The sequence below is a fragment of the Diachasmimorpha longicaudata genome, chromosome 2 (genome assembly GCF_034640455.1).
Source record: "Diachasmimorpha longicaudata isolate KC_UGA_2023 chromosome 2, iyDiaLong2, whole genome shotgun sequence".
Lineage (NCBI taxonomy): Eukaryota > Metazoa > Arthropoda > Insecta > Hymenoptera > Braconidae > Diachasmimorpha > Diachasmimorpha longicaudata.
Window position 1 is genome coordinate 11,463,748 of NC_087226.1, and position 23,170 is coordinate 11,486,917.

The 23,170-nt window shown below is 39.2% G+C and overlaps 1 protein-coding gene across 5 annotated transcripts in view; it reads right to left on the reverse strand.

Moving 5' to 3' along the window:
- Nucleotides 1-23,170, reverse strand: part of Gfrl (Glial cell line-derived neurotrophic family receptor-like) — a 161,129-nt gene that overhangs the window by 81,540 nt on the left and 56,419 nt on the right. For all 5 annotated transcript variants that reach the window (XM_064138430.1, XM_064138431.1, XM_064138432.1 and 2 more), the window contains one exon: nucleotides 11,194-11,316. In XM_064138430.1, the coding sequence (XP_063994500.1) occupies nucleotides 11,194-11,316 (123 nt within the window). The remainder of the gene's footprint in view (nucleotides 1-11,193; nucleotides 11,317-23,170) is intronic.

Consider the following 23,170-nt stretch of genomic DNA (forward strand, 5'->3'; position numbering starts at 1 on the left):
AATTCGATGAAAAAAATCCATTGAAGTGCTGCACCAGGAAAGAAAAATAATAAATATTTCAATGTTGGAATTTATTGAATTTGACAACTTCACGAGAGATAGTTTAGGTTGAAAATTTGATACTCTGTTATTTTCTCTGTTGTAGAAACTTCGATTAAGGATTACAATTGTCGGAGACATAAAGAGAACTGTGTCAAATATCTCAAACGGAGAAGCGTCTCATTGGAATTTAAACGCTCGACTTGCTGCCGTGTGATATCGATGAGAGGGATTTGAAAAATCCAGCTCCATTTCACGACCTCGGAATGTCGCGAAATTGGATACGACATGGCTTGTAGCGTTAGAGAATATAGCATTAAAAAATCCCAGGTATCTAACGTGGAGAAGAAATATAAGCGACATTTTTCATGCCTCATCTCGTCGTGGGGTGATAATTGGTAGAGGCGGGAAAAGATTTTCGAATTTCGGAAAAATTTAATTTCCAGCATTTTCCTCGCTGAAATTTTTCATACCACGCTCTACTCGCATTCGCTACAACAATTGGAAACTACTCAATGTATTTATATGATCTCAGGCTTTGAAAACTCTCCATTGCTACGGGGATGCAAAAGAATTATGCTAATGAGAAATATCCGAGTGGCATTATTCTCGCAAAGACTCAACACGCATTAATAGTCCCTTCAACTTCTCTTTCCTTCGTCGTTCCCTTTGTCCAGCCCCATCTGACTGCTGTGTTTCTCTTTATTATTCTTGTATCTCAACTCGTTTCAGTATTTATCTCTAATTTTCATTGAAATTCATGGGATTTTATTATTACGACTTCTGCACCCTTTTCTGCTTCATCATCAACGGAGACGAATGGAACACGAAGAGGTGGAGTGACTGGAGGTTTGAAATGGATTCAAGGATGAAAACGGAAGGGGGAAAAAAGGAAAATGGTTGTCTGACATTCATCGTGTCTCACTGAGGAAACTATCGGATTTCGATGAATACACCGACGATTTTCTTCGCTTTCTCATATCCGTCGACACGGAAAACTTTTGTTGAAATACGAGAAAAAAAAATGAGTAAGACGAGTTTAGCAGTAAAAGTCAGGATTTACATTAGGGAGTTTTTCACGGAGCGGGGTTTCACCGCGATTTACGTTATAGAAAGAGAAAACTACTAGATGAGCCGTAAAAAAGGAACGAGAGACAGAGAGAGAGGCGGGTAGATAGAGGATAACAACATAGGGCGAGGGGGGAGGGGATTATTGAGGTTAGGGCCAAGATTTTGGCTGTGAGGAGAGCCCGAAACTAAGTTTTAGAGATAATATGGTGCCTTCAGAGCTTCTCGTGGACTTTGAGGAGTTAATCCGGGGAAATCCCTGGTAGCGAATAAACGGGGGGTAGATATGGGCGAGAAAAGCATTGAGAGTGATTTTGAAATATTTTGGATTTTATTGAAGATTTCAATGAGTTGGTAAAGTACTGCAATTAGTCCTTCAATGCGATCGCAGAATATATATAATATTTACTAATTCGATATTTTTTACCAAATTGTGGTCCAAATATATCTCTTGAGATATGAAAACATATTTTTCAAACATTATCTACAGATTGTCAAAATTCTACTTCAAATATTACAGAGATCGGTTCAATTTACATTTTTAGAATAATTGTATTTTCCAGAATTTGACTATCGGAGATATGCCAATAACATTGGGAATTATATTCACTCCGAAAATCGAGAGCGTTCAGTAGAGTTTTCAACGAATTGCAAATTCCCAGCAATGCTCACTCGAATTTCCAAAATTATTCGATAGCTGCTATTACCATACCGCTCTGAACAGCGTAATAATATTACAATCCCTCATAATTCAACCGATTTTATATCACGAAACATACGAAAAAATCGTGAGAGTGAGTGATAAAAGCTCGTCCGAGTTTTTCCTTGAGATTTCCAGAATAATTTGAAATCAAGAATATCCATTCAAAATCAATTATCAAGCTATTTCCTGGAATAATTAACGATCCAATTCACGATCTTGAAAAAAAATCAAAAGAACATCCCACCGAAACTATGTCAAAATACCTAACCATTCCAATATGCGGTTGATGGCAATCACAGTCTAGCCATCTCCACCACATTTACCAAGCGTGGGTTTCGTGTTGTTTGGAACGGATCCTGAAACATACCTCCTATTGCTTCACCACCACGAGCCTTTCATCGCCAGACACTTGTACAGACGAGATAGTTTTCACCGACAGATACAATAGCACCAAGATTTCACGACAAGCTCCAGCCCCTGTGTCGTTGTGTTCCGTTCACTTCTACTCCTCACCCCCAAACTACCTCATTTTGGTTTGTCACTGTTTTTATATTTATTTTATCGATGCCTGGAGAAATCGTGTAATATCAACGCTACCAACAACATTGTTTTCAAGCCCTCACTCTGCGGTTCAATCGCGGTGAAATGTTTGTGGATAGTAATCAAAACACAGCGACACAGTTTGAATATCGATTTGAATCGTTGAAACGTAACAAATAGCCCTAAATGTAATTGGAGCCAACGTACGAATGATACAGTTTCATTGAATTTGAATCCAATAGGGTGATGGTGGTGATGGTGGTGGTGGTAAAGGGAGAGGAGAGGAGTAGTAGAGAGTACTTGCGGCTAAAATTGTCCACTCACGGTGGTACATATAGAGGACAACCATCCATTTATCCGCGATGGTATCACTCTCGTTCCTCATTCGCAGGGTATTATTCCCACCATAGCCCGCAAAGTGCAAACTTCCCCGCCTCATCCCCCCGGTCTACATATTATTCTGTCCCTCTGAACTGTGTATTTTCCACATCCACTGCTATCTCTCTCACACACGCTTGGCTTTTCTCGATGATACGCAATATACATATCTGGGGCCGTAACGAAGGTATATCGAGACCCCATCGCTGCGGATGATAGTTTCGAGTGTTTCTCGAAAATCCGACGGTGTACACCTACCAAAGGGAATGGGGGAGGGGCCGGGAGAGGGATGAGCTTGATCGAACATTAAACCTCCGAGACTGGAGTGCTCCGAGTTGTTTGTTTAGCGTGGGATGTCTGTAGGTATTCTATGCACTACAGTTGAATTGTGAGCGCTCCAACTTCGATACGCAATCGGACATTTCGATAAATATGTACTCGGTGTATTTGTGAGTACTTTGATGGTCTCGGTGAGTTTTCTTTGAGCTTAATTATTGGAAAAAAGTGGACAGCTCGAACGCAGTGGGACATCATTTGAGTTAATTGTTGACATTAGGCGAAAATATTCTCTTCGTGATTATTAGGTTTCTCACAGACAATTTTTTTGATATTTTTATGGGCCGTTCTCACGCAAAAACAATTATCGTAAAATATGTGGCGCATTTTGTGCGAATGAAAAATATCGTAAAATGTCCCTTATTTATTCCGCCGAGTGTAAATTCTAACAGCACTTGATATGAGTGGAAACGTGATACTTTCATGAAAACATAAATAAAATGCCATTTTATTTTTCCTTCCGTTGAAATGAATTCTCCAACCCCCGTGAGATTGCTTTATTAGATTTCTTTATTTTTTTTTTAGACGCCAAACGGTCATAGTGGCGACACTGACACACGAGTCTCTCTCATCTGTGAAGATTTTAGTGTACCTCAGAAGACATTTTTCAGGACATCCACTTTAGGAAAAGGGCTCTCTCCATTTCTCTCTTCCCTTCGTTTCATTCCATAACGTCAGGCCGTGCCAAGAGATACAAGACGATTTCTCTAATGGAACGAAGCGGGAGAAGTGTCGCGCATCGTCTGAAATTGCCGACCGATAAGAGAGTCGTTCGGACGAAATGACAAGGGAACATATTCCTCTAGTCATTTTTTTGCCACCTTCTGTATACCTTTTTCTCTTTTCCATTTGTTTTTCTTTCGTTCCTCACGCTCGGCAACATTTACAAAGCAAAGAAGGCCGAGCTCAAGTTCCCTTGGAGGGAAAGTAGAAATCTTTTGAAGAAGCAGATGCCGTGGATTGTGCACAGCCGTTACTTCCTCCATCGCTTGAGTTCCTCAACCAAAACCCCTTGTTACTTCGGCTGTATGTATATGGCTTATGTATATAATGGTGAGTATGCAGGGGATTGTACTTTGCGTCCGGGAAAATTTCAAAATTTAGATATTCGGTTCAATCGTTTCCGTCACCTGTGGGGCAAACAGTAGAAAACTACGAAGAGCAGTAGATAGAATTATCGATAAAAAAAATTTCTTGTGGGAATTGTTACACTCAGGAAAATTATTTATTTCCATCGAACAAACTTATTTGGTAGCGAATATTGAAAATAGGAAGAAAGAGATAATTAAAGAGAGCGAAATAACTTCTGTGTTTCTTCCTTCATCGAATAAATTCTCACAAATGAGATTATTAATAACAAAATCACTGACTTCCTGTCCCACATGTCCCCGATTTTCAGGACTTTAACATTAAATGTTGATGAAAATTGAGGATCTGTGTCTGAAATCCCGTGTTAATGTTTCAGAAAAATGACAATATATTTTTCAAAACCAATGACATGTCTCTAAAAACGGAAACTTCTTTCTCCGTTATAAACGTGTCAACAACCCAGAGCGAAATAATCGGATTCAGATTATTTCAATATATACAATCCCGTCTGTTGCTTTCCACGTGGAAAGAAAAATAACGAAAAAAAGCAAAACTTTTTTCTGACTCCTCGATTCCGTTCCCGCGTGATAACAATGACAAATGGACCAGTGCAATAAATAAACCCGGAGAAATTAGAAACGAGAGGTAGGGTAGGAGAGACGGTTACACAAATGATTTCTCGCCCTCTCTATCTCGCTCGTGTTATATATATCAGTGACGATGAAACACCGCGCGTACCATGCGGACGCGTTATTCATTTACTGCCGTAGCACACGTTTCCCCGGGTTCAACGTGAATGAGAGAGAAATGGATACAATGTAGAATGCCGGGAAAGGGGGAATGGAAAGGGAAGAGGAAAAAAATATTACTACATCGACAAACAACCGCCAATCGTGGTAACACAAGGCTCCGGGAATACAGTGCTAGTGGAGCCCTCGCCGTAAACTATTGTTGGAGAGAAGAGGCTTTACCGCACTAACAATGTAATGCAATGTACTCCCTGCGGAACAATGAGAAACGCATCTCAGTCTTATCGGTTTTATTTCCTCTTATCCGATGTTCTCTTCACTTAGTGATGGCAAAGAACATGAGGAAGAATGGAGCTAAATGACATGTGCAAGACTACGGGAAATCAATGAAAATTCACCATTATGCGACTCTAAAGTCAGCCTTGATTCATTTATTCGATATTTGATAGGAGAATGGGGTTACGGGCATTGTATACCTCAGGAAAATTGTTGCCAGGATGCGCTATCTACGATGAAAAATCCCCCGAGTTACCGAGTAATTTCTGTTTGACGTCATTAGAAAATTCAAGTCCGTTTAGTAACTTTTTCCTGACTGACACTTCGCCCCAGCATTAGGGAACTTTTCCGGAGATTTTTATTGAGCTTTTATGAAGAATTCGGTTAATGTTACTGAATGAATTTAATTGAATGGTTTTTTCCGTTAGTATATGTCTTACAATTCAGTGAAATTTGTCTGTTGTGAGCGTACATTATTCGTTAAAATTTTAAAAAAATGTTCGACTTTTGTTCGGTGCAATCCGCTTGACCGAAGTACATATGCGTTGGAGTTGACTATAAATCTGGTTAATCCAATGAGATATATTTTCCCACGCTGGTGGAAGAACACAACAGTTGTATTGAGGGACGAGATCATTCGTTAATAGTTACCGAATTTCGATTGATAGAACATGCTCGAACATGCCGCAGTTCAACTGGTCCAACACTATTTGCTAATATTTCCCGAACCCCCAACCTCCCAACTCACCCTTCAATAAAACAATATTCAGTTATTATCCACCTCCTAAAAATTTCAAATCCTCTGAAAATTCACTCCCGAATCAATTGTCCAACTTCTCTTGAATACCACCGTCGAATAATAATCCTGAATTGGTCACTGAACCTCGTAAAATTTCCCCGACGTAGAAGCTCCACCTCTTTATCACCAATCAAACAATACGATAATACCGGAAGTTGGTGCAATCGAATCGTAACACACTCATCTGAAGTTGAGCGCTCATGTACTCTTTAAAGTATACCTCTGGCTGTCTGACCCTATCAAGCTTCACTCCCCCCCAGCCCACCCCCGCTATTTCAGCAGTTTCATTCGCCAAAGAACCCTCACGAAACTATCCTCTGCCAATAACATTCTACCATGGTTTATCAGAGACGCACGCTCCAAGCTCCATATAAGCTGAGAACGAGTTTGTGGGCGCTTGTAGATATATACTCTAAACCAACTGGGTCCTTCAGACTATCCCTATATCCTTTTGATTCAGTCACTCTCTCCGCTCTGATTCCCACGTAAGAGCAAATACGATAAAAATCGTCGTATGGACTGTTACACATACGTTTCCATTTTTATCCGTGAACGCTCTGTGAATTGAATTTCTACAATATTCATAGAGAGGCAAGATAATACGTTGAAATGAATAAATTATACTCTTCATCTTCCTATTCATAGTGACGTTATTGTTATGCTTCAAGCAAAAGAGATTATAATTTCATGGCGATGATGCTACAGTTATTTTTCGCCACCTCCTTACGTTCCGCTCAGTTTATTATCGGACTGATTAACTTATGGTGAGAATAAAATAAACATGAATGTACCAGATCTTTCGCTGAGCATTATATCGAAATATCGATTGATATGTCTATTCTCAATTCAATCCATAGCTGTCTGGTCTAGATTACTCCTGAGGTTGTTTGATCATCTTAATGGGGATCGAATATAAAACATTCAAGATTTTGAGGTCAGTGAAGTGAAAATATAGTTTTCAAATCTCATCTCTTAATTCCAATACCTTTTTCATCGCAGCCCGAAATTAAGTGAACTCCCGAGAATAAAGTTCACTTAACAAAATTAATTCCCTATGTACATTAAGACGATGGTTGCTCTCTAATGGAGAAATAAAAATAAGTCGTTCAGATTATTATCATGAAGAGCTGGAAATTTATCGAATTAACAGTGAAAACTTTCCTTGTATATGCAAAACGAGCAGTTTACGTATTCGGACATTCAGGATGCTAATTGCGAGAGGTGCATGACCCAGCTGTTGGTCAGCATTTTTTCTCTCTGACCTTCTGCTCACGTCCTACCCCAATCCGCCCATCTTTCCGCACTGAGAGACATCGCATCATCTTCAGCAAAGTCTGTTTGTCATTTCATAATTCCATTGGCATAATTCCATCTATATTTTTCTGCTGGAGGAGCGAGTAACTCTTCTCGAATGTGTCAATACTTAATGTCCCTTTTGAAGTACTTCGTACCTGAGGAGGAAATGAATAAAAAATTCAGTGGACTTTTTTCATGGCTTTTCTGAACACCTATCCGCACTGAGGAGTAATTTCCAAGCGAAATTCACCAGGTGAAACAATCCGAGAGAGCCACGGAGCCGAACCAATTCCTCGAGGCTTTACCCATTTCATTTTTTCCTTCTCTTCGGTTTTTTTCTCTCTTTTTATTCTACTTTATTTTTTTTTCGGGCTCCCCTTCTCTCTCACTGTACTTTTTTCATTCACAGGAGGGTCACAATGTGTGTCCCGGCATTTAATCCAATTTAGGAGTGGAGGAAAAAAAGTGAGAACTAACAGAAGGCTAAAAGTGGAAATTCTTCGAGTTTAACAAAATTGAAAATTTAACATGGACAGGTCACCATCTGATGCTTCACTCCACCCCCAAATCTCCTCTGTTTTTCATTCCCATAAATTTTTCATCATCGGATTTCTTTGCGTGCATCGCATTCATCAAAACATTTGAATACGAAATGATGGGCGTTATCGAAAAAAAATCCATTTTCAATTAGAAATGTCAATTGTAAATTTAAGAAGGATTTTTATACTTGTCATTCAGCGGATTTCAGTTTGAAATATGGTGGGATTATGATTTTCCACTGACATTTCAAAGATTATTATTGGAGTGTTACTGAGTGCGATTTTTCTAGAACTCTGATTAACTCTAATGGAATTTTAAATTGAATTGAGAAATGTGGTGGCCATTTTCACCTTCAATTTTAGATCTCCATTTCGGGTGTTAATACAGAAAAGCAATGCCAGAAAAATTTCTATCGGAAAAAACTAATTAACATTTCAGTATTCACTATCACCCAAATCCACTCCTGAACAATAACCCATTTTTCGCATCAGTGTATCGCGTTGTTCTTCTCATGCGTCTTTTGGAAAAAAGTCAGTTTCATTTCAACGATCAATAATGCTGTTTCAGATAATCACAGTTATACAGATTAATCCCAATCATCTACCAATAAATCAGCATTAATTCTAGCACCATGGTAATCCTCTTCAGGCCATTGTCTACGGGGAGAAATAGGAAGGGTAAGTATTCGAGTTTTACTCAACCACAAGTCGGCAGGGGGATCCGAATGAAGGAGGAAACGGATCGCCAGGAGATTCATAAATCCAAATAAAACGTGCCACTGGCCACTCCTGGTATAACCTCTCTATCCGATCCTCCATTCGCTGCCTTTACCTTCGATAGATAGCAAGTTCCTGTGGGTCCTTCGCGATGAGTTATCATGATGGATGAAGCACCCACACCTCCCTCCAAATATCATCGGATATTCTGTTATTTATTCCTTTTTCAATCTACGTCTGTTCCTTTTCATATAAAAAGAGAGGATTATTTATTCGGGGGGTCTAGAAGACACCAGAATCAAATGCACTCCGTGTCAGGAAAACGAAAGCCGTATCTCAGCATCACCTGGTTGGATATTTTATTCTTGGAAAGCTAGGGACCGAATGGCGGTAGAAAGAGTCCTTCGACTGTGTCCCTGGGATTTACTGATGGCAGGATGTTGAGAGATTTAAGATACGTACTGGGAGTCTGGTGAAATGCCCGGAATAAACGACAGACAACATTCGGCCAATGATGTGTGTATTGTGGCTTGCAAAGTCATCTTGGATCAGGGGTTGGCTTTCATAGTAAGTAATATAACTAACTCGAATTGGATAAAAGGGCCGTACAATAAAAGCTTTAACTGCCCCGATATTTCGCAATGATTCCACTGAAATTTTAAGTCATGTTATAACTGAAAAATGACAGGATATCAATAACCCCAATTTAAATGTCTCACAAAAATTTATTGTCCTCGTTATATCAGCTCCTTTCCTCCCTTTCAACTCAAATCAATGTCGCCATAATAGACGTGATATTCGCACCTCGCATCGGAATGATGACGTAATGCAATCGTTGCTATGTCCCACACCCTCGACGTCAAGTTCAATGCCAAGATTTTTCATAAGTGACAAGCGCCCGTCTCGCCCTCTCATTGATCGGCGATAAGACGTGTTATTGCAAGAGTTCCATATCAAGGGAAATCCGTCTGCATTCCTAGGATTAACCTCCAGCCCTCAATATTACTATGAGCACAAAGGATTATGAAATTTCTCGATATTGAATATTTAATATCACCGAAAATGATTTCGCGCTTTTTTATTCATAAAGATTTTGGCCCCTTCCCATTTTCATTTTTCCTCCGTCACCAATAATTTTTAGTCATATTAACAACAATAGTCCGGAAGTTTTATGATCAAAGGGCTCTGCAGTACATACATCAGCGAGCCCTGAAATGCCAGAGGTACAATGATGCATAATGGAGGAAAAGAAAAATTGAAGAAGGCGAATGTGAATTGCGGGTCGAGAACAATCGATCGCCATCGGCAATAAGTTCAACGAGCTGCAATGACCGTGTTCCTGGATGGAGAGAGAATAAAGGTACTGGGGGGTGGAAAAGAGTGAGAAGAGAGGAATAACCAGCGCTCCACATGGGCCGCTTCCAGTTGACCTGTCTCACCAAAAATTCAGGCCATTTTCAGAGGGCGGCAGTTTCACTGGTGGAGTGAGAGAAATAGAGGTATTGCAGAGGAACGGAGTTATTCGGAAACGAGCCGGAAACTCGGGGATCGATATTTGAACTCGTTTACCCGAATGCATGTACTCTGCATTAGATAAAGTACTGGTGAATGGATACGTATTGCTGGTAAAGAGCGTATCAGCTGAAGAATTAATGTATTGGTGATTTTAAATTGAGTGAGATTGATATTCTTCACAGATTATCGCGGATGTGACGCGAAATTTTTATGAGCCCAGTGAATGGTCGGAGAATTGCACATTATGTTCGGAAGAATGGGGTGTTCGCGACCGATGGGGAGAGTCTGTGCCAAATCATGGGTTCAATGAATGGCCAATGGGAGAAGTATACGGTAAATCAATCTCGCGATTTCGATTAGGGTGGGATTTATTTGGAGTGAAAATTTCCAGTAAAATTCATCCGATCAAGGACAATCAGAAATTGATCTAATGTTTGTACCGATCAGGTGGTTTCCGAGGAGATCTCGATCAAATTGATGGCCAGTGAGAGTAATTATATGCGAAAATTCAAACAGCAATGCAGAGTAAAATTACAATTCAGATGTCTCAGTTCGGAATTTCCGGAAAGACCTGCCACCCAAAATAAATGCATTTGGAATATTTTCCATTGAGACTTATTCAACTTTGATTACTCAATGGAAAGTTTGGTCGGATAATTGTGAGAGACTTACCAACCCTTGCAGTGAATAAAAATGAAATAAAGACCGTGGGCACTTGGATGCTGTGCAATATTCATGGTAATTGGAATGAAAAAATAATGTCTTGCACCCAAGTGACACGACATCAATTTTCCAGGCGCTTGGAACTTTTCTCTAACTTTGTTTATTAATTTATCACAATGATCACCCGCCGGGCAGACTTGACAATCGATTTTTTGTAGACAATCTCATTTTAATTCTCGTTTCTCCGTCCATCCGCCGGCTCAATCTTTCCGCGAATTCATTCGGCTGCCATTTCAACGTATTTTTTTGACGATTAAATTTCAGAGATTCCCGGATGGTATATCGAGTTTGAATCTTATCAGGGGCATTAATTGGTCCTGCTTTTTATAGAGCAGAACAGGAGGGGCAGGATAATGGAACGAATTGTTAATGTGAAATGTATTTCGAGATGTTTCTGGGGCTTTTGCGATAGAATTTTTAACTCACCGAGTTCTGGTCCACAAACCCGGGGGATTATTTCCAAAATAGCACTGCAAGATGGGTCCTCGAAACAGAGCTGACGAGCGAACAAGCAGTTGAGAATAGCCACTGCTGTTTTGATATTGGAACCTGGAAGAGGGAAAAATGTCGATCAGTTATATTTCAGATGGTTTTTCCTGCTAAAGTAAAGTAATTTAAAACAATAATTTATTATTTTTCATTATCGACTTTCTACCAATTGGCAATTTAATTCAAAAAAACATTGACGAAGCTATTGACAAAATTTTGTTTGGATTTTCGGGAGGAAATTATTATCTTTGTATTTCAGTCTTAATTTTCAACCTTTAAAATTTCGTAGAAAAATCCCATAGATCCGAAGAAAGGCATTTTTTTTTAAATTCTCCCCATTGATAAATCAGTAACTAGAAAAAGAAAGGAACTAAGGGCCTCTTAAAGTGGAGATCTACGTTTTAGTACAAGTTTCCAATAATGTTATAGATGATATATCGCCATGAGTGGAGAATATAGACTGTTCCTTATGGACTCCAAGTTTCCAAGTTCAACTCTATTTCGAGAATTGAAAGAGAATGCAATTTATGACATTCGTGCGAGAAAATAATGAATTGAAAATCGAAGAGAAATCGTGCATGAATTTTGGACATTATGGCCCTGAATAAAACGAATAATTGACGGCCACTACTCTGATCTCCATGTAATCCATCGTAAAATCCCAAATTCCCATTTTGCCTCCAGTTATTTTGGTTCACAATGTTATGTGTCTTTCGCACAATACTCAATAATTTTTGGTTTGAAATCCCAGCTCATTAGTTCACTTATTCACCTCCCTCCCATTTTGTTGACGAATGTCCATTGCGCATTCGAGTAAACCATCCTGATATACGTAATAAGACTTTTTGAATGCATGAGACGTTGCTTATCCGAAAATGTAAGATGTCGGGTGTCTCAGAAGAAAGGACGACTCATTAGCGTTACGCAAGTACACCGAGAAAAATTTGTTTCGGAAGTTGAGATGCTAACATCTCTTGTCTGGACCAGACTGAAACACCAGTGCCCTAGCGGTTTATCAATGTAAAGTTTCGAGTTCAGCATCCTAATTTCCCGGGTAAATTTCCCTCACGCCCTAAGTACAGAAAAATTCGTACAAAGGAGACGATGAATTACGGGGGTAGGAGTATCATATTAGCAATTAACCCTTAATTTTATTTTCATCGCTAAAGTTCATCGTCCATTCGTGAAATAATTGAGGGCATAAAATTTTTTCAAAAAAAAAACTCTAAAATGGTCGTCATATATTTACTTTTTCCTCGAGCACATACTATATGAAAATATAAGTCTGAGCTGTTTAAATAAAAGCACGTGGAGCGTTATCCGATAGCGTTGAGTGTTCTATAATTACATAATTTTTAATCAAATTTGCTCATGCAGTAGTTGGAATTGTTTAACCGAGAGTCCATTATACTTAAATATTATTTACTATCTGATCTTTAGCAATGTAAAAACCACGAACCGAGTTATTTTCAGAAGAATTGCTAATTAATTTTGAATGACGTCTCTCGGTCGTTCTATGATAATAGAAACTCGCTTCATTACCTGACATCATCAATTCAATTACGAAGGTCCTGTGCATTCATCCACTATTGAGAGCATTTTAGTGACACAATAAGCGACCGCAAATACTCTGGAGATGAATAATAAAAAGTATACGAGAGAATCTTCTGCAGTGATTTAAGACTCACGATAAAGCATTCCGTTTTATTAAGCCTGGGTGGAGAAAAGTTTTGACGCGATGGTGAAATTATACGGCGCAGAGGGTCTGTGAAAAATTGCACTTCATTACTCAAACCCGACTCTTAGATTTCTCCAAATGAGCCTTCATTCCAATTTTACAGGAAAACATCAACAACATTTAATTATGTATAAACTTGTTGATTAATTTTTTCATTTCAAACTTCTGACACTTTAACATTCAGGGAACTTGGTAAAAATAAATAAATGATGATCCAATTGGATTCTCAATTAGAAATATTTTATCGAATTAAATCACATGACAGAATTGGCAACGAATCAAAGATGAGAGTGCTCGAAATAGATGGCAGGAAACTAGTATTTTTTTAAATCGTCGTCCTTTAAAAAATAGAAAATATGAGCTGGGCAGGTCACATAACTCGGTGACACCAAATTTTCACTGAAATACTCACATTCACTCGTGATAGTTTCCGCACTTCCGAAGTGACATTGCAACCCATTTCCACGATAAACTAAAGAATACAATTTTTTACGATTGCGAATTCTCCATTTGCAACCAAAAAATTCCACGAAATCGTGATCTCCCGATTGCACGTTCATTAAAAAAATACTACCAAAGCCGAAAAGAAAAACCAAACAATTGAATACGTGTAGGAGAAAGAGCACGCACATAGTGTCGTGCAGATTTTTACGAGGTACTCAGGCCAACGGAAGTCGATAAAAGAAGCTCTTCGGAGGGCGCAATTAATTACGAAACGTTCGCTGTCGGTGCACCCGTAGCCTATAAAGACTCACTGTTTCCTACTTTGTGAAAGTGTACGTATATTACTGCGGCGACCATATATCTGCTTAATTAAAAATCCATTGTGCGTCCCACAATTATTTCATCGTGAGTTTTCGCAACTGACAATTTGTTTTTAAACGTGGCAACAATTACCAAGAATTTTGCAAAATCGTTCAATAATAAAATCGTAAAATCATTGCGAAATTGAATGAAGTAGTTGTTAACAATCTTCAACTCTCAACGGAAAAAAAATTCTCGAAATTATCATTCGCTCCGTTTACCCCAATCCATGAAAGTTATTTGATCCAAATGATGGCATAATGGCTTCGCAATTTGAGTTCCCCTTTGGCTTTGTCAATTGAGTTTCGATACAGCGGATATAAGTGATGCTCGTGAGTCTCCAAATAGGATTGCCGAACATGCTGGTCGAATCCCAATAGGACTAATACGATAAATTGCGCCAGTGGGTCTTTTTCTCGTTTTCTCTTTCCCTCCCCCCAACCCACATTTCCAATTACCTGGAGAATAATATTTTCATTTCGTTTTATTATACCCCTGTCTTGTCCAGATGTATACCTCATCATGATACACAGGAGTCTCTCTCATTTTCTCGCCAGTCATTCATTTTTTTATCGCGGTTATTATACAGATTAATGAAACATTTCACTGGGCTTTTTGCCTGGAGAGTAAAAAATAATTATTTAGTTGAAATTAATCTGCTTTTCTCTTTTACTTTGTACACGGCTGATATAAAGAACAGAACGAGTGATGTTCATCTAGATTTTTTTTTATCTGTGAGCACTGACCTAGAGAATGAGTTAGTCTAACGGAAATTCCATTGATCGAAAACGTGAAATGATTTTGTTAGTGTTAGCGAGGCTTTTTTGATGGAGTACAATTCATGAACGGATTCATTTTTTAAAGATTATTACTCTTCATATATCCACATAATTCATATAATAATTTTGACAATTTGATTCACCGATGTCACGTACTGAATTGTCAAACGAGTCCTTTATGCCTAAGGGTTCGTCACGAAATTCCAATTGCGAATATCACTTGTGTGGAATTAAATTTAATATTGAAATTAATTTTAATAATGGAACGTTTCAATTTGCATCGTCAAAGAGCCTTTGACCCCAAATTTAATTGAAATAACTTCGGATTAAAGTTGAAAACAAGCGCACTTTCCCCATGTAATTTTAATTGAATGATTAATTTGGATATCAACGTTGTCACAGTGATCATACTAGAGATATTTCTGAAATTCTATTCATGCAGTAATGAGTAATTAATCTACGAATATGTCATATAAAGTAGATTTGTAATCCTCCTCCAAATGAGAGGGTACAGATTTCCAATAAAAATCGATATCCCAATAACTTAGCACAGAGAGATGAATTCTTCTCCTCAAAACCTTCCAAAAATCTCCAGCATTTTGAGATCGACAACATTAAATTGTCCCTCTACCCAGGGCTTATAATTTTATCCATCAATCGCTCTCGAAAATTCACCGAAAATTTCCCTCCACGTGCCCCACGGATTTGTACCAATATCCCACATACCTGTGAAATATAATCGCACCTGATATTCTCCAAGGGGTATCCGAAAATCCGATAGTAATGACACGCCTCTCACCCCCTCCCCCGGGCCATTGACCGGAATCAAACTACAATTCTTTCTGCTGTATTCACACCGCTGTCAACATTCACCCAATAACCAACCAGCCACGTGCGTCCAACCCTCATTTACCGGATCATATCGTTCATTCGGCCCCTCTTTCCCCCTCCCACCTCACCCCATCACATCTCATTGAAAGTACCACAAGACCAAAAGCAAACATGCCGACAAAACACCCAATTACCCAAACACCAACGCATGGAGAAAACCGTAGAATTTGCCAGCAAATAGAAACTCTTTTCATGTACAAAAACTGGTGTTCACTTTTTTTTTTAAGCTTAAACGGCTCAAACCTTTTTTACTCTCTCAGCATGTACAGTACTCCGTCGATTCCCTATTTTTGTCACATCGTATTTGCTTTTATTTCCGTTACAGCTTGTGTGTCAAGCACAAACGCAGGTACTCAATCGAGTTGCGAGAGAGCAACGTATGCTTTTATCTCCGTGGAATTTAGGCTTTTCACATTTTCCAGCTATTTTTTTTCATCAACTTCCATTATCCCTTCACGTGAAAAATTATTAGCCAATGAAATGCCGAGCATTCGATGAGCCGTTGCCCGTTTGTGGCTCATTGTCGTTCCAAAACGCAAATAGCACTGTTACGACGGTTGTTTAACGTAAAATCAACGTAACCCTTGACACCATTACAGTGTCATTTGGATTGAAGAGGGTGGAGGGGGGTGGAAGTAAACCGCGTGACGATGGTGACTACAAATGACAGATGTCAATGCCTCAATTCGTAAAACGGAAGCTTGATGTCTCTTCCGGGGCCGACTGGGTGGGGTAAAGGCGCGCGGTGGGTTGAGGAGGGGGTATGGTAAATTGTACGTTAGTGCTTGTAAACTGGTCGAATAGCCACGATCTCGAAATGGGGAGAATACATATGGTACACTGGTGACCCTATAGGACAGCTGATGTACAGCTAAAATGGATATACGGAACACTGATTTTCAATTATCGATTCATCGTGAAATTTCGAAGGGGAGGCAAAAGGGACACTTGACTCGATCCAACATTGTCCAGTGGATTGTAATTATCAGTGATAAGGGAGTACAGTGGCTGATGGGGTGCACCGGATTTCATCGTGATGGGGGAATTTGGAAGAGATCGTGTGACATTTCATTGTGGAGTGGTGAGGGAAAACTGGGGTAATTATTTAGAAAAATTTGCCTATCTTCTTCGACAATATAAATTTGCCAAATTTTTAAAATGCCACAAGTTCAATTGTTTTACTCGAATGTCAGAGTTTCACGAGTTGCGAAATCAAAAGCTTATGATGATATGAAATGTAGGGAATAAGTTGAGATAGAATTATGGTATTTTTTGAATCGAGAAACGAGATAAAAACGTCTGGAAAATTCATAGAAATTGTGATTTCCACCGTGAACAGCTCCAAGGGGAAATTGAAGGAAAAGTTCTTCACCCGACTAGACATCTCCAAATTCGTACTGTATGCTGGAATACTTCAGACTTCACTCTCTCAAGTCACGAGTGTCAAGGGCTGTTTTTCCACTGTTTTTGTTCCATAAGGAGGGGCAAGAGGGAACACTGTAGCGTACAACACACGGGCAATCACAGTGGAGATAAGCATCTCATCGGGGTGTACACACGCCACACGCCTGGTTGACTTTAATTGCGAGGCACGGATCGATTTGTCACCAGTACACGGCGCCACACCGCACCTTCCCACCGTAGCATTTTAACTCCTCACCCCTGCAGTCACCCCATCCCAGTACCCATAACACTCATGCACGCACTTTGCCCACTTCCTGCTGCCTCTCTCTTTACTTCTTTCATTTTCCGCCTTTTTTCTTCTCTCCTCACTCTTTTTCCGACCGGCGCGAGTCACGGCACACGTTCGCTGCAGTTTTTGCGGATCGGCGTAAGCAAAAATGTGAGTAATTTTTTTTTCAATGCTTGTGCAACAACCATTCATAAAAAAAAATGTGAATAATTACTTTGCAGGAATATAACGTTTTAAATACGCTACAAGTCATCGATGTGGTGATAAATTGTGATTTTTTCCAGTACTGGAATAGAGCGGGAAAGTAATTGGCCCTCGGAGGGCAATACGTCCGATATTATGGAGGATTTGAGTGATCAAATCACTCCTTAAATTCCCAATATTCTAATGAAAGGACCCAATGACAATTGGATGGAAGAAAGGGAGTTACGATAGTTTCGAAAGTTAGAATACTTCGACGTGATACTCTCCCTCTCTACTTTATCCCCCATTCTTTTCTCCTCCCCTTTTTTTTTCTGTTACAACCATCAGTTGCCCACGAACTCGGGTCCCTCACTGTCGACTTCGTAACACCATGTTACGAGAAAACTTTGTCGGTTACATTCCTAGCTGTTAACCTATCCAATATCAAGTCAGTCTTGCTATTCGTTGCCCAGTTGTTTTCTACCCACTCGATATACGACGCTTTTTCTCTACCAAAAGTTCACGTGAAAAGTTTGCATTCATCAATTATCAGTTTGCCGGTGCAAAGAGAGAGGAAGAGAAGGGGTGACTAGCCTGATCTACCGTAGACATCTCAACGATTATTTTATGATCCATTTGGTACTTTAGAAGGGATGAAGAGAGAATAGAGAATTTCAAGTGGATGATTCTCCTTGGGCGTTTTTTTCTCTCGTCTGAGGTAAACTTGCTGAAGCCCTCGCAGACATACCTTCTTTGACCCGCGCCACTATCCTTGATTCATGCTGAAAGATGGCCCACGGGTATTTCCTCAGCTTACTTGAAAGCACTGATTTAGGAGGATCTCATACATTTTCAAATTTTCTTCTTCACCATCGACGAACAATTTTGGCTGATAATATTATTTATTAAAAATTCTTGGGGCGAAATTGCGAAGCACAGTGAGCAAAGATATGGTACTATTTTTATTAAAATATCACTATGTGTCTTCCTGCGATTATAGACATCGAAAAAAATCGCTAGAATCGATCTCTCCCCGTAAATAAACACTGACGAATGATACGTCTGTTTTTTATTTTTTATTATTTATATTTAGGAATTTTTAAAACAACCGCTTTGGCTACAAAGGAATTACAAATTACATGTTGAATCACTGAATACTACTAGCGGATGAGAATCTCATTAGGGTCTGAGAGTGACTCGGGATAAACACGGAAAATGCGATGCTACGGGATACTGTGAGCTGAACGAAGAGTGACACGTTGGATGGAATTTCTAAGTCCCATAACTTTCCCACCGCCATTTACAATGGATTTTACCATGGATAAAAGCTCTCGTTACACAACCTACAAACTCTTTGCTTCACTTGTCAACGAAAAACACGTGTTACGTGTCACTCGGGAAGTTCGGTGAACACCTGAGACTTTTGGCTGACGTACAACAATCCCAGAAGGATAAGGATGAAGGGAGAAGGAGAGATTGTGAACCGGTTCTTCAGTCTCTTCATTAATGGTAAATCGTTTCTCTGATTGTACAAGTGTATTTTCTTCCCTTTCACGTTTCCTTCAAAGACGGCATGGAGAAATCGTTCAATGAACCAGAAATTTCAAACGTTTTTAACTCTCTTCCTTGACGCCTTTTTATTTCCACGATTCTTTTCAGGGTGAATTGAAATTGAAGATGAGGGGAGACATTCGGTGAATAACGGAGATAAAATGATGATGGGAGTAATTGAGTGAACATTTGGAGCACGATTGATCAACTTAATTATCGGGGATGAGAAGAGTAAATCGTATTCTGTTCAAATCTGGGTCGATTTTTTATTTCATGGTGGTGGGTTTTGGGGGGAAAAGGGACTAAAGTTGTGGTCACATTGAGAGGAATGATAATGACAGAGAGAAGGGAAGATCCTGCGTAGAAAAATATTTGTCCAGTAATCATTATCAAGAAAAAACCGTAGCATTAATTTGCATTTGGCATACGTAGAGACAAAAATATCTCCATAGAAATTTTCATTTGGTAATTTCTCACTGCTCGCAATTCCAATTGAATAGTTGTGACTGCTTGAGGACAACCATAGAAATGTTGAGATTGCTGGAAGTAATCGATCACAGCTCGACTCCTCGAATGATGAAATGTCGAACCTCATCACCGAAGACAATTTTTTATTCCACTAAAGAGGTGCTACGGAACGAAGCAAGTCAGTTGTCGACCAAGAAAAAAAGGAGATGAAGAAGTAGGCGATGATAACGCTCAATGACACACCACCGGGTGGGATTCCAAACGCGAAAAGAAAGAATGTCGAACGATCAATCTTGCCTTCTCGTGTTCAAAATTATCAAGAAACTGGAGGTTGGAGTGAGAAGAGCTGCGCTGGGTATTGCCCGATCATTTTGTCTTCCGCCGATCTATCCCAGGGTGACAAATGATAAACAGGAACTATTAGTTCCAGACGTGTTAGGTGAGTGTCAATCTTCGGAGAGATTTTTCATCGATTTTATTGAAGCCAGTAAAATTCATTCTGAAATGTAGATATAATCGAGGGGAACAGATTTAGGGAAATCCAGTAGGAGATTCTTTTAGAATAAATTTCTTTTCAATGTTCTGTCAATAAACTTTTAAATAAATTTATAGTCATCGGTGTACGATGGAGAACATGATGAGGTGAATGTCGCCAATTACATGAAGAAATATAAGAAGCAATTGATTAATTTTCCTAAAGAAAATGGCTCATTGATTAAGAAAAATCGAACCACAAAACGATAAAAAGAATACGATCGCTGACTCGTTTCTCCATTTTATTTACGAAAAATGAACTTGCCACATCATCCTAGCGCTCTCACCGAGAAAGCACAGACCAACGTAGGCCACTCATCAATCTCCAAAGGACACTAGCAGTCTGATCCCCAGATTTCGATTGCCTTCGGCCACCGAAAGCAGATGCTCTGTGAGGGAAATTTGTCTGAAGAAAGAAGCGAAAAAAACAGACCCACTTGGAGCAGTGAAAAGCTTGAGAGATTGACGACACTAGTCCCCGGGATTCTAGTGATATCCACTTGAACTGAGTCCTCCATACGGAGGATCGATATTCAAATTGGGTTTAGCACACACTTGGAGAGTAAAAATAAACGTAAACAAACGAGGGCAGGGAGTGCAAAAAAGAAAACAAGGAACAAGTCTTTGAAGAGAAGAGCTCGTCTTACATGTGATCGTCTTATCCTCTTAGGACAGACTAGGAGAACCCAATACCTTGGAGGATTGAAAGAATAAGAAAATTCGTTGTACTTCCAGCATTGAGGGAGATAAAATTGCTACGAATCATTTAGTTATAATAATTTAGCCAATTTTCCCTGACTGAAGAAAATCAATGAAATATTTTGTTTTCCCAGACCAATAAGCACAGACAGCTCTAATCTATTCTGATGTCTTTTTTCACCCCATTTCACTTAAATGTAATCAAAATTATAATTAATCCGATCTCGCTATCTCCTGTAACTCAGTTAATCTGAGATTGGCTTCAGTGGACATTCAAATCTCAATACAAGAAAAGCCTTATTTACTCTTTGGTGAATGTGCTGACGGCTAATGCCACATGCTTGGCTGATGATTGGTGATCTGGGTTCAGTGGTTTGAGTTTGGGATTACGCTACCTCCGTTTGTTTTGTCTTATCCATGTCATAGTTTGTACAATTGTATTACATGATTCGCAACTACTCCTCTCCATCTCAGGATCAGCGTCATTAAAGTTCTGGGTGCTAATACAACTGTTCACTCTGTTGCTAAAAAAATATAACAATTTGAGAACATTATGAGCCTTTTACCCCACTAGAAGCACTTCTTCATGACAATAAGAAAATACTCCTTCCAACATCACTTGCAATAGCACGAAGAAAAGAACACAAATGAATACTTCAATTGCGATGTGCAGTAAAAAAGTGGAAACGATGCAGATAACGCAAAAACACGGACAGCAACGAGAAAGAAACTAAAATGAGAAGCTCTCGTGAGCGATGAAAGAACCAGAAAAAGATGGCAACAGGAGAAAGGCATTCAGCAGTTCGAAGTCAGGAGTTTCTGGACGAGCCCAAATCTAGGGGAAAATTTTATCGTATATTCAAGACGTGTTTCGACTTACAAATACGTAAGAGGTGGCTGGATGCCTTCACTCTGGAGTTTGCACAGTGGAAAGAAAAAAGGTTGGGCCGACTGGAGGGGGTGGAGCTATAGACGATAGAAGAGGGCACACAACTGGGTGGAATTGTCTGAGAGTTTTATCGTTGACCCGAGGGGCACGTGGCCAAATTCACGAATTCCAACTTATCTTCGACGAGGAAACGAGCTCCACGTGATACGAGATCAATGACACGTACGTGTGCCATATACATTGTTCGGAAATTGGTGCATATGGTAATCATTGGAGGAACTTTAACTTCTGTGGAATTGGATGGTTTTTCAGATTGCCGCCTTCTGAATTTTTCATCAAATTGAGTCGTTTTATTTATTGAAAATGCATACCAATGCTACAGTTTCATCAAAACCAGACAAGTAATTCTCGAATTAAATATGGGAATAAATAAACATAAGTTATAGATCAATTTGTGATTTAAATCACAATTAATTTTTAGTGTATTAGTCCAGATGAGAAAATCCGCAATCAAGCAGTATAAAAAATGGAAATAAGCTGTCGAATAACTTAGGTCGAAAGTTCAACAATGAATTTTTAAGGTTGACCAATGCTGACATAAAAATTACTATGAATATGTATTTTCTGAATAAATTCCCAATATGTGGAGTGAATATATAGTATCATAGGCCACTTACATATGGATCGGGTAATAATTAAGATCGGTATTGATAATGTACAACATTCGTGACGAATATTTCAACGGTGGACTAAGATTTTTTTAAACGATAAAATAATTTAAAATATCATCTTTTTACTTGACAAAGTGACAGTCACCGTTACAAAAATGAAAATCGTATTAATATGCACAAAATTAATTAATGAATTCAATGGTATAGTTCATCCAGTTGAATTCTGTTGGGGAAATTAATTGGCCTGGAGTAAGTAACAGTTATGTGGAAATTTATGGAATTCCAGGAGCGGGGCTTACAACCGGCTCAGCATGTCTGCGGTTCGTTTTTGCTAAACCTGCACCTGGCTTTCGCTAACAAGATGACCAAGGTGAGAGAACGTCGGCTCTCTCAATTTTGCCACATTTATTTTACTAATAGAAATATATCCCTTGGTAACGATTTTCCGCAGCGAGGTTCATAGCTAGTAGATAATACGTCCACTGTGTCAGACACATCTCGCTCAATTCCAGGCTCCAGCGAGATATTTCTGTGTCATTCGATTTATTCAAATAATATAACGCGCGCGTGCGCAACTTGTCTCCAAAGAGCATGTCTATACGTGAACCATCACTACGTATAGGCATCCAAAAGTAATTTTTCACTCCCAAAAGTATTTTTTTTCTCACAATTTTCCCACAAAAAATCGCCAACTTTTCTCGCCGCGCAGCTGAGTAATAAAATTTATATTTTTAAAATGAAGATGAGAGCTTGTCGGAGCTCCAACAATGCCGAACCAAAAACACGAATGAGAGTAATTACAAACTTACTTGTGAGAAAAAAAACTACAATAAAAAAAAAATCTCGAAGTTGAAGAGAAAAATAGCGGCGAGTAAAAGTAAACCATCAGAACGAGTCAGTGACTTTTGTGCTTTACGACGCTACGGGGTGAACCACGGGTTTACGAGTTCGATAAAGGTGGCCTCGGACCGAAAGTCACGAGAAACTACAGAAAGGGTGCAAAAGGAAGGGGAT